The following is a 13,146-nucleotide window of genomic DNA, read 5'->3' on the forward strand; positions in this document are numbered from 1 at the left end:
TTTCTTTGATTTTAGGTCTTAAATTTAGGTCCTATTTTATTTTAGAACATTTACAAAATAACATTAGGGTTGAGGGTATGGCTTACTCGTAGAACATTTATCTGGCATGCATAGGAAGAGTTCAATAATTAATACTGAAAAATAAAACAGTAATTTAACTACTGATATCACCAGTAAGGCCTTTAAATATTATGAAGCTGTCCAACTTGCAATATACAAGTTTTCTAGAATTCTAAATTTTATTTGGAATCATCTGAATTTTATCATTGACTAGTGCTGACTAAGGTTTTCTTTTGTTGGTTTTTGAGACAAGGTCTCACTGTGTAGTTCAGGTTGGCTTCAAACTCAGAGGTCTGCCTGCCTCTGCCACCAAAGTGCTGGAGTTAAAGGTGGGAGCCATTATGCCCAGTCTGGTTTTCATTTTAATGAGACAGGGTTCTCACTACTTAGCCCCTGGCTAGCATTGCCTCTGCTTACTGATCGTTAGGATTAAAGACTTGTACCACCATAATAATTGGAGCTAATTATTATGTTTAGTGTGTCTATATCTGTTTTATCGTGTGTGTGTGTGGATCAGAGTTTCTGCATTTGAGTACAGTGCCTACAGAGGTCAGAAGGATACATTTTGAATCCCCTGGAACTGGAGTTACTATAGGTGCTGTGAACCAAATTTGCATTCTTTTCAGGAGCAGTATGTGCTCTTAATCACTGAGCCATCTCTCCAGTACCCACTTTTTATCTTAAGATGGACTTTGTTTTATATGTATGAGTGTTTTGCTTGCATTTGTGTGTATGCAGTACAATAGGGCCTTGTACCCACAGAGGCCAGAACAGGATTTTGGGTCCCTGAGAATTTGAGTTCCAGTGAGGTACTCTGAAAGAGCATCCTGTGCTCTTAACTATTGAACCATCTCTTCAGTCTTGGCCTTTATTGAACCCTTAATCCTTATACCTCTAGAGGCCTCTGGAGTACTGGGATTACAGTCATGTGCTGCCAATCCCATTTAATCATGGAGTTCTTGCCGCTGAATTTAAGTGAAATTTTTATATATGCATAGTCTATATTTGTATTTAAAAATATAATGTGTGCCACTAGAATTCTGTAGTAATTTTAAGTGTAGGGAAAAAAAAGATAGGCTATCTTCGTTCCTGAGTGTCCGCTAATGTTTTATTTGCTTTTGGTTTTTTGAGACAGTATTTCACTGTGAAACGCTTGATTCTGGAACTAACCCTGAACAGCTTGGCTTTCAACTCACTGATATCCACCTGCATCTCCCTATCCCCTCCTCCATCCCTAAGTGCCACTACTGTCTGGCTGTTTGGTTTCTTGAAACACAAGTCTCACTATGTTAACCTTAGCTGGCCTGGAACTTACGCAGACCAGCTTGGCCTTGAATTTAATAGATTGCCTTCTGCCTCTGCCTCCCTTTACTGTGCCAAGTCATTGGGACCACAACTAAAAGAGGTAGCAGCAATTGCCTAAGGTATGAGTTGTCAGAAAAGAAACTGGCTCTCACCTGACCTGTGTGTCAGATGTTACATTAGTGTCAGACATCACAATCAACTGGGAAGTTTTTTATATATGTAAGCTTTATCACCGTTCTTAACTCCACCACTTGCAAAGATTCTTTATGAGAAAGCTACCATTCTAGGCTTTGTTCTGTATTGCAAGGTCTGCACTGCTGGCCTGGTGACACACATACTATAAGTTCAGCACTTGGGAGGTTAATGCTTTTTGAAGACTGCTGAGTGAAAACCCTGCATCAACAGAAAAATGAACTCTACAGTGATTGATTGTGTCTCTTATGTGGGAACAGGGCTGGCCTTAAACATGGTAAGTTGCTATTGATGAACTCCTGATCTTCCTGCCTCACCTATTACGTGCTGGGATTGCAGGTGTGTACTGCCGTAACTTCATCTGGGATGTTTTCTGTCTGTGCTTCTGTGTCTTCGCATATTCATTTGTATGTTGGTGCATATATGCATATATAGGCCAGAGATTGGTGTCTGCTGCCTTCCTTGTCACCTGACTTTTTACGGTATCTTTCACTAAACATGGAGTGTGGTGATTAGGCAAGACTGACTGACTGGCTAACTAGCTCCAGCTTCAAAGTGCTGGGACTCAAAGTGTGTTTTTGTTTTTGTTTCTCTAAGTAACATCTCTGGCTGCTCTGGAACATACTGTGTAGACCAGGCTGACCTCAAACTCAGAGATCTGCCTGCCTCTGCCACCACCACCTGGCTCAGCACTTGGCTTTTAATATGGGTAAATGGAGATCCAATCCAGATCTTCATGTTATCACTTGACTGACTGAGGCATTTCCCCAACACTGTCTAGGTTTTCTCCAAACAAATAATTAGGCTCAAATTGGAAGAAATTATATCCTCAATCTTGTTTATAGGCTACTGTTAATAAATAAAAATAAATTATCAGGAAAGGAAAATTTATTATCTCACTTATTTGTCCTAGAATTTAATCCTCCGGCTCCCTTTGTCACTCGTTTTCTGAACACAAGAGCAATGAAGGAAACTTTCAAGAGTTACATGGAGTTGCTTGTTAGCATTGCTCTGGATCCAGACACGATGCAAGCCCTAGAAAAGAGCAATGGTATGGCCTGCCAAGGAGCACATTCAAAATGTTTTTGTTTGTTTAAATGAATTTTCTCACTGTTGTCTCTTTTATTTTGTTATTTATTCTTGTCGGTTTTTTGATTGTTTTGAAACATCTCATTCTATAGACAGGGCTGGCCCTGAACTCAAAAGAGATCCACATACCTCTGACTCCTAAGTGCTAAGTACTGTGTGTGTCACCACACTTGACATTTTTTTTTTCCCTAATGCTTGCTTGTCTTATGTTACAGCATATGTAATATATGTCAGTACTGTACTGGGAAATCAAGTCTAATAACCTCTGGTATTTAATACAATATCAAAAATTATTGATTTATTACCTTTGTATTTTTACTCCACCCTCTTTTTGTTTTTATTTGGGGGGGTTGAGATAAGGTTAAAGGTATGAGTCATCACACCTGTTCCCTTTTCTAACATAACCATTTTGACATATTTTTGACAATAGGTTATAATAATTTTTCTTCCCCTACTTTGTCTTTGCCTCAAATTACAGTGAATTAAGAGTATCTCAGTCCAGTGTGATGATGCCCACTTTTAATCACAGCATTTAAGAGTCAGAGGCAAGTGTATGTCTGTGGGTTCTAGGCCAGCCTGGTCTAGGTAGTGAGTTCAGGCCAGCTAGAGTTAGATAGTATCTGTGACTCAATCACAAACAAACCAAGGAATCGCTGAGTGGGGTTGTGGTTAATGGTAAGACACTTACTAACTAGTGTGTGCAAGGCCCTGGCCCCATCTCTACTACTAGCCAGAAAAACAAGTCTTGTTCATACTCGGTGTTTTACAGAACTTTAGAATGTTTGTTTTTATTGTATTACTATTGTTAGATAATAAATGAGGTTTAGAGAAATTAATCATCTAGTGGTCATGCTTTTATTTTAGTTGAGCTAAGGTGCCAGACGTAGTGATGTACACATGTAATCCCAGCACTTGAGAGGCTGAAGCAGGTAGAATGAAGCTAACCTGGTCTATGTTCTATACTAGCCTGGGCTACAAAAAGAGACCTGTCACAAAAAAAAAGAAAGAAAGAAAGAAAGAAAGAAAGAAAGAAAGAAAGAAAAGAAAAGAAATGCAAGACCTTGCCAACATCCCATTGCTGTGTAGAGGTGCTGCTTTCTCACATGCTATGATAAATCTATTTTCCAGGCTGACCTCTGAAAGCTACATGCCTATTTCTTTTCTCCTGTAGGTTTTAATTTCGACACAAGGGTTTCTCTGTGTAGCTTTGGAGCCTGTCCTGGAACTTGCTCTTGTAGAGCAGCCTGGTCTTGGGCTCACAGAGATCCACCTGTCTCTGCCTCCTAAGTGTTGGGATTAAAGACATACACCATCACCACCCAGCCAAATGCCTATTTCTTAAAAGCTGTATTTTACATAAGCCAACAAATTTAATGTCTTCTAATATGCAGATAGTTTATGAAAAAAATGGTGTTAGAGAATATTCATTATGATAGTTTATCCTATTGAAATAAATTGTCATTTCAGATGAGCTACTTTTACCACATATGAAAAAAATAGATGGAATGCTGAATGATAACCGGAAAAGACTTCTTGTGAATCTTCATTTGGACCAGCCATTCAAGGTATTTCCTCTTGGTGATGTATTAACAAACCTCAGTGGCAGTCAGTCCCAAACCACCAGAAAGAAATTGTATTAAAGTCATTCTCACGAATGTGATTATTTTTTCCTCCCTCACTCCCTCCCTCCCTCCCTCCCTCTCACTCTCCAGCACAGTTGGTTTTTGCAGAGCTGGGAATTGAATGTAGGACCTCATGCATGCTAGGCAAAGTGCTCTGCCACTGCACTATACTCCCAGCACCACTGTAACAAGATTTGTTGTTTATTCATTATGAGTTTGTTTAGCATGTTTTTAGCTTTTTTGTTTTATGTTTAAGTTCATCCTTTAGTTATTTGTACATTTAACATTCCTCTTAAAATATTCTCATATTTCCCAAAAGTAATTCTCTTCAACTGCCATATTCATGTCTTGTATTCCTTTTATATCCTTTTTTCTTTCAAAGACATATTTTTCTGTGTGTGGGTGGCTGCAAAATGTGCATGCAATCTTTTTGTAACTTCTAAAAGGTTACGTATTTGGGGCTGGAGAGATGGCTCCACAAATAAGAACACATGGTACTCTTCGGACCCGGGTTGTATTTCTCTCACCCACATGGTGACTCACAACAATCTATAAGTACAGTCTCAGGGGATCCAGTGCCCTTTTCTGCCCCACACGTGATTCATAGATATACATTCAGGCAAAATACTCATATATAAATAAATCTTAAAAATAATTTTAAAATATTTTAAAACTTAGACATTGTACCTATAATTAAAGATTAGCTGGGTGTGGAAACATAACTATAATCCCAACACTTGAAAAGTGGAGGCAGGAAAATGAGGAATTCTAGTTTTACTGTTAATGTATCTTAACAATATAAGTTGGTATTTTTATTACCTAAAATATAGAATTGAAAGATGATCTGAATTCAGAAAATTTATCATAAAAACTCCTCAGTACAGAAAACTTCTCGGGTTTCCTTTTTAATGTGTAACGTTTTGATCTATTTGATTATATCTACTTGGGCAAAGTTTGTTGTTTTTCCATTGATGGTAATTATATGCATTTGTAAGAAAAGTTAAATTTTTAAAAAATGCTTCAAATAGGAGATTATGAGAAGTGTTTGCTTTAGAAGTAATTAGCACAGCCAGAACATGGTAGATCATACTTATAAGTTCAGCATTTTAGAACTGAGGCAGGAGGCTGTCTGTGAGCTCTAGGCTAGGTTGGCCTGCATAATAAGATTCTGTTTCAAAAACAAAACACACAAACACTTTTTAAAAACCAAACAAAAGAAATATGTAATATAGTAGTAGGGGTATATAGTTAGTTCATGGTAGAATGCTTGCTTAAAATACATGAGGTCCCAGATTCCATGATCTACACAGCTCCCAAATAAAGGAGAGAAAGCAAAAATATTTAGTTCAATTTCCACTTGCTACGATAAATTTGGTGCCTTTTAAATTTTGATTTATTTATCTTTTATGTTTATGGGTATTCTACCTGCATGTATGTAAGTACACTGCATGCATGCAGTAATGCCCTCAGAGGCCGGAAGACTGTCTGATCCCACTCTAACTGGAATTAAAAACCTTTGTGAGCTTCCATGGGGGTGCTGGTAACCAAACCTGATGCCTGTGAGAGTAGTGTTCAACCACTGACAGGTCTCTAGCCCCACATTTGGTTATTTTAAAAGTATGCCATAAAACCTTCCAAAGTTAGTGGTGCTCTGTCTTTACCCGTAAGGATCTTTAGCATCTTGTCCTCATTGGAAAATGTAAGTTTTCTCCTTTTATCTCCAGTGACTTAGTGCCAGTAGTTTTTAGACTTGAAATTCATCTTGTTGTAACTGGCAATTCTGGATCCAGAATTATTTAACTAGGGTATTTTTAAGTGCAAAGCACCAGTGTATATGATAAAAACCCAAGTAATGTGAGGAAGGAGTGAGGTAGAAATTGATGGGAGTGCCTTAAGTAGATATGCGAAAGGTTTTGTTAAGTTTATCAAATGACAGTTCCCTGTTACATTTAGACCTAAGAAAAAATTTTGTATGTTTTTTAAGTGTACTCTTTTTAAGTTTACAATACCTGTTTGTAGAAACTGGAAATCTGGAAGAGAATAGTGAAAGTTAAATTACATTCTGATCCATAAATGTAACAGCACTTTTAGCCCTTAATGCATAATAACTCATGGGGCTGCTAGCTAACTGCCATTTTAGAAAGCTGTGATCAAAGTCATCATAGTTGTTGTCTTCAGGGATCATTCTGTTACTGTATGCAGCTTCTCAGGTCACGATGCCTTACCAAGCAGGTGAAGACATAAAAGTGAGTGGTTTGAAGACTAGACTCGGAATGAGTCTGCCATGTGGCTGCTGCTCATCAGTAGTGGCTCCTTTTCTGTGGTCAAAGCACCATCAAACTGCTTCAGAATTTTTTCTGTGCAGTCCCGGAAAACAGTAATTCTTCTTACTGCCTTTTATCCCTATCCTCGTTTAGAATCTGATGACCTTCGTGTAGCTGGTTTGCCTCTGGTTCAGGGTATTAGTAAGGGTGGAAGAAATGCATATATCCCTATTTCACAGTCAAAAGTCATTACTAGTAATAACTCAGGACTTCTTCAGCGTGGAATGTTGTTGCTCAAAAAAGTCAGGTCAGATTCAAAGAATGAGAGACAGAACCCTCACTCTGTGGGAGAAGGTTCAATGATCTATAACTACATCCCACTGTGACTATCTACGCTCACGTGTGTGTGTGTGTGTGTGTGTGTGTGTGTGTGTGTGTGTGTGTGTGTGTGTGGGCGCGCACGTGCACTTGCATGTATATAAATTTTGAATGGCTGCGAATTCCAGTTAGTTTTCTTCTGATGTCAGTTATTATCCTTCATTATTTTAAAGAATGCTTTGGAAAGTTTTCCTGAACTAACAATTATTACTCGAGACTCTAAAGCAAAAAGTGGAGGATCTACTATTTCTAAAATAAAAATGAATGGCAAAGCTTATAATAAGAAAACTCTAAGGACTTCTAAAACAACCACTAAGTCTGCACAGGTAAGTACGTATTGCTTAATGAATGTATACCTATTCCAGTTATGCAGCTCCCAAGACACCTTTGAAACAAGCATATGTGCTATCATGAAGTGTCGTCTTTGGGGTAGAATAAGCAGTTTGTTATTTATTCTGTGTATGCATTGAACTGTACCTGGCAATAGAGAGTGTTCACTGAATTTATAAAATAAACTAATAAGGGAAGCATCTGATGTTGTAGTTTATATTTTTGCATATAGTTTTAAAACTATTTTTAATTCATTAAGAATATTGATGTGTCACCAGGGGTGGTGGTGCATGCCTATAATCCCAGCACTTGGAGGCAGAGCCAGGCAGATCTTAGTGAGTTCAAGACCAGCCAGGGGCAACAAAGTGAATTCCAGGACAGCCAGGACTATTACACAGAGAAACCCTGTCTGGGGGAGGTGGGGGAGAGAATATGTATAACATGTTTTAGAGTATATATGCATTGTGGAGTGGTAAAACAAGAAAATTAATCATTTTTTACCTGTTCAAAATTGCCTGTATGTACTTTGGAAACACATATTTCATAAGACTGAATATTGATGTATCTCTAAAGTCACAAAAATGATATCTGTTTCTCTCTATAGTATATGTTATTACAAACTTTTCAGAAAATAGTTCAGCATTATAACAGTTTCACATCAAAAAAATGCATTCAGTAATTCGGGCTTGATGGGACATACCTGACTCCTAGCACTTGGTAGGTGGAGGCAGAAGGATCAGAAGTTTGAGGACAGCCTCAGCTGCATAGCACTTTCAAGGGTAGTCTGGGTTATATGAGACCCTGTCTCAGAGAAAAACGGGATTTTACATTCACAGTTTCCACAGCTACTAGTCTACAACTGTTCTTATGGTGGTTGTAGCATTCTTCTGTGGGAAAGAAATATGTGTGACAGATACAAGGTTTAAAACACACACACACACAATGTATACAGTTATTGCAAAGTAGTTTACAAGAACCAGGTTCAGTGTCATATACCTTTAATCCCAGAGAGAGGCAATGGAAACTCTTGAGTTCTAGGACAGCAAGAATAATGGAGAGACCCTGTCTCAGAAACAAAACTAGCATTTATGTTTGTTTGGGGGTGGGTTTTTTGTTTCTTTGTTTTTTTGTTTTTTGTTTTTTAAGAGATAAGGTCTCACTGTGCTATCCTGGAATTTGCTGTATAAACCAGGCTTTAAATGCATTGACCCACCTGCTTCTGGAGTACTAGGATTAAAATCATGCATGAAGCTTGGTTTAAAATTATTTACTTCATGCAAAGAAGATCCATTGATTGACTCCCAGACAACTACAGCAAAACACTTTGTGTATTTATAGTGACAAGTACAGTTTTAAGTACTAGGGGTCTGGAGAGGTGGCTCTTGCACACCTATATACATAATCAAAAGTAATAAGTAACTAGGGTACCATAGTAAAAGCTAGCCAAAAATCCATGTGTTCATATAATTTTTATTTAGGGCACAAAGATGGAATGGTATGCATACAATAAATCCAAAGTTACTCAAGTTGTACATTGGTTAAAAAAACTATGCTGGAACTGGTGTGGAGTGGATGCTTTGAGTCGGTTTTATTGGGTGATTCCTTGTCAGAAAATGAATGTTCCTGTTTCAAAAGAAAGGAAGAAATAAATGAGAAAATTAATGTTACTTAAATATTCAAACCTAGCCTAGAGTAAGAGCATGAAAGACTATGTAACATGCCACTAGCCACACTTATCTCTGAAGCCGTAATAGGAACCTTTTAGTGTGCATCTGGAATGGTAGCTCCTGGTTACAATTATATGCACTACTTGGGAAGCAGATGGTAGGAGGATGAGGGGTTCAAGGCCAGCCTCAGCCATGTGGCTCAGTTTTAAGAACAGGACGCACTAGGGCCTGCCTGAGCTGCAGAGTAAGGTTCTGCCTCAAAACAAGAAAAGGCTTTTATTCTTTTGTTATCTTACATGTTTTCTGTTTTTTTGTAATGCTAGTTTTTCAAATAACAAATACTCATAACTCAATAAAGGGTGGTTTATCATGATTTAAAACATAATTTATATTTAAGCTCCCATGTATATTAATACAGCTTCATACCTAGCCATGTAAGACATTTTCTAGGTTGAAATTCAACTGTGAATCTAGTTTTTTTTTTTTTTTTTTTTTTTTTAGCTCTAATGTTACATGAAAAGTACCTGTAAATTTCTTTCTTTTTTAGGAGTTTGCTGTTGATCCGGAGAAAATACAATTATATTCATTGTATCATTCACTCCATCATTATAAATACCATGTCTATCTAATATGTAAGAATGAGGTAATTTCTTTTTACTTATTTAAAATGAAATAACATGCTTTTCTGAATTTTCTGTTTGTGTTTTGTTTTGGGTTTTTTGTTTATTCAAGACAGGGTTTCTCTGTGTAGCCCCAGCTGTTCTCACTCTGTAGACCAGGCTGGCCTCTGGTCTGCCTGCCTCTGCCTCCTGAGTTTCTTTTAAGATTTACTTATTATACATGTTCTATCTACATGTATCCCTGCAGGCCAGAAGAGGGCACCAGATCTCATTATAGATTGTTGTGAGCCACACCATGTGGTTGCTGGGCATTGAACTCAGGACATCTAGAAATGCAGTCAGTACTCTTAACCTCCGAGCCATCTCTCCAGCCCCTAAATTTTCTTAAAGAAACTAACTATGTATGTGTGTGTGTGTGTGTGTGTGTGTGTGTGTGTGTGTGTGTGCGCGCTTTAAAAATAATTACAAAATGTGTGTTCACTTAGCTGCCTGTATTCTTTTGTAAGTAATGACTAGATTTGAGTTTCTCTACTCTTGGTGCCAAGAAGCATGAAACCCTCCTCACTTGTTGGGATATATGTGGCTGTATTTCTCAGCTGCTAGCACTTGATCACAAGTCCATAATATGTAGTGTTTTGAGCTGGGTGTGGTAGCACACACAGTCCTTTAATCTCGGTCCCAGAAGGCAGAGGCAGACTGATAAGACAGCCTGGTCTACAAAGCTAGTTCCAGGACAGCCAGGGCTAAACAAAGAAACCCTGTCTCAAATTAGAAAAAAGGAAGTTAGAATTATAATTTTTTTGATGTTGATAAGTTTTGAGATGGAAAGGTTATATGACATCATCAGAATTTTTGTTTGTTTGTTTGTTTGTTTTAAAACAGGGTTTCTCTGTGTAGCCCTGCCTGCCCTGGAACTTATTCTGTAGACCATGTGGCCTCGAACTCACAAAGATCTCTGCCTCCTGAGTGCTGGGATTAAAGATGTGTGCCACCACTCTCTGGCTCAGTAGCACCTATCCTAACCCATACTATAATGTTGTGTTTTGTTTTTTGGTTTTGTTTTGCTGTTTTGATTTTTCAAGACAGGGTTTCTCTGAAGGTTTGGAGACTGTCCTGGGACTCTGTTTAAAGACCAGGCTGGCCTCAAACTCACAGATATCTACCTGCCTCTGTCTCCCGAGTGCTGGTATTGATTAAAGATGTATGCCACCACCTCCTGGCCTTGTTTTATTTTAAAGACTTGTTTTTATTTTGTGTTTTTCAATGTTTTGCCTGTGTGTATGTGTATGCACTATTTGTAATGTGTCTTCAGAGGTCAGAAGAAGGCACATAGGAGCTTCTGGAACTAGAGTATGGACAGTTGTGAACCGCTAGGTCTTCAAGAATAGCAACTGCTCTTAACTGCTATGTCCTGTCCAGTCTACAGTTCTGAACTGTACATAATGTGTTAGGCGGCAGCCTCAAATAAAAAGAGGTTCAAAAGTCTAAAGGAGAAAGAAAATATGGTGGCACAAGCTGTGTTGACTGTGTTTACAGTGACCTGAGATAGAGCTCACAGCAGTATTTGTCATTTTACAAGTGGGGGTGCTGGAGACAGCTCAGTGGTTTAGAGGTGCTCTACCCGAGGACTTGAGTTCAAATCCTGCACACATATGGTCTAGTTCTAGATAACATCTGTAACTCCAGTTCCAAGGAATCTGACACCCTCTTAGGGCTTCTGTAGGCATCTGGTACACAAGTGGATACATATACATGCATGTAGGCAAAAACATCCTTTTATGTAAAATAGTATTTATCTTTGGTTTTTAATACAGTAAGAAGGAATTGTGAAAGCATGAAGCACTTTACCAAGGCTTTTACCTGCCCTGTGCACCCAAGATTACAGGAGTTGATTTCATCAAAACTTGTCTGAAATAATCATTTGCTATGGCTGTGAATAAAGGGGGGGGGTGAAAAAAGATAAGTACAAAAGCTGTTTCGTGCCTTTAACCCTAGCACTCAGGAGCCAGAGGCAGGAGGATCATTGTGAGTTTACAGCCTAGTCTATATGATAAGTTCTGAGCTAGCCAAGACTACTTAGTAAGACCATGTTGCTTTAATAATAAGGGGCTGGAGAGATGGTTATTGGTTATCTTATTGATTAAGAGCTTTGGTGCTCTTCCAGAGCAACCAGGTTGATTACCAGCAGCCACATGGCAACTCACACCTAGTCCAGGGAATCTGACTCCCTTACATAGACGTGCATGTAGGCAGAATAGCAGTGTACATAAAAGTAAAAGTAAATAAATTTAAAATGAGTACCTGCAGGCTTTAGAAAGCATTTAAGTGTAACATGATCTGTGTAAACTAATACAACCTATTTCTTTTTTAGATATCATCTGTGCAGAAAAAAAATGAAGATTTAGGACAGGAAGAAATTGTCCAACTTTGTATGAAAAATGTGAAGTGGGTGGAGGACTTATTTGAAAAATTTGGGGAACTTCTAAATCATGTACAACAGAAATGTTCCTAATATTTCCATAAAAATCCCACCTTTCTTTTAGCACTAATGAGATGTCATAGTGTCACAGATAATCAAATATCCACCAGTGGTGTCTTGCAGACATGCCCTCTCCCATGGGGAACTTTGACCAGAACCTTTGCTGAGGGCAGTGGTGCTGCCATGGAAGCCAGTCCTTTTATCCTAATGAGTGGTTTTTCTAATTTTATAAACTGGGGTGACTGAGGTTTATTTTCAGAAACATCTTTTGACAAATAATAAAGCATGCACTAAGTATAATTTTATTGCTAGAGAAAAATTGAAGTGACCTGACTTCCCCCATGACTGGTGTCAGAACAAAAGAGGTGGCAGAAAGCATTCGTGTCTGGTCACAATTCGGAAAGTATTGTACATCGTGTAAACAGGCCTGTGTGGTGTGACATCCTATATGAGAATGTCTTCAGTTTAAAACATGAAACTCAGAAGCTGCGCTCTGCTCTATGGAGTCCTTTAACGCAGCCAGGAATCTGGGTGTGAACTGTGCAATTCTGTGACTTCTTTTTGTGTCAAGTTATATTGTGATGAAAAAAGTGACGTACTATTTTCCCTGTTTTAAAGAAAAGTATTTTTGTTTATAGTGTTTTTTTTTTCCTTTTGGAAATTTTTCAATTGTACATTTTATTTCACTAATAGTTGTATTTTTCACAAAGAAGATGTGGTTTTAATTTTTCTATCCTTCATTTTGTTTTCTGTAAACCCTGTGTAGGTACATGTCATTTCCATTATACATTCTGTCTTGAAATGGCCATTTTTGTTTTGCCCTAGTGTTAACTCCGAATATTCATTTGGTGCTAGAATTAGTTTAGCTTTATAAATGGGACTGTGTGAAACACTGCACTAATTTCATATTTCATAAAATAAATTTCTTACCAAACTAGCACTTGATTTATACTGATTTGTCAAAGTAAAAGTTGACTACTGCTGGGCGTCTTTCATCCCAGCACTTGGGAGGCAGAGGCAAGTGGTCAAGAGCTCAAGGCCAGCCTGGTTGAGTTAGAGGCCAGCCTGTTGGACATAGTGAGCTCCAGGACAAACAAGCAAAAAGTTAACTACTGGTAACATTTTGATGGCCCAGTGGGT

General features: G+C 38.2%; 1 protein-coding gene across 1 annotated transcript in view; it reads left to right on the forward strand.

Moving 5' to 3' along the window:
* The window catches only part of Qser1 (glutamine and serine rich 1), a 51,843-nt gene extending 38,900 nt beyond the window's left edge, over positions 1 to 12,943 (forward strand). The window contains exons 8-12 of the mRNA XM_051184102.1: positions 2,471 to 2,608; positions 4,114 to 4,211; positions 7,084 to 7,236; positions 9,455 to 9,550; positions 11,899 to 12,943. Of these exons, the coding sequence (XP_051040059.1) occupies positions 2,471 to 2,608; positions 4,114 to 4,211; positions 7,084 to 7,236; positions 9,455 to 9,550; positions 11,899 to 12,039 (626 nt within the window). The 3' untranslated portion in view covers positions 12,040 to 12,943. The remainder of the gene's footprint in view (positions 1 to 2,470; positions 2,609 to 4,113; positions 4,212 to 7,083; positions 7,237 to 9,454; positions 9,551 to 11,898) is intronic.
* The last annotated feature ends 203 nt before the right edge of the window (positions 12,944 to 13,146 follow it).

Source organism: Phodopus roborovskii, unplaced genomic scaffold (assembly GCF_943737965.1).
Source record: "Phodopus roborovskii unplaced genomic scaffold, PHOROB, whole genome shotgun sequence".
Classification (NCBI taxonomy): Eukaryota; Metazoa; Chordata; class Mammalia; order Rodentia; family Cricetidae; genus Phodopus; species Phodopus roborovskii.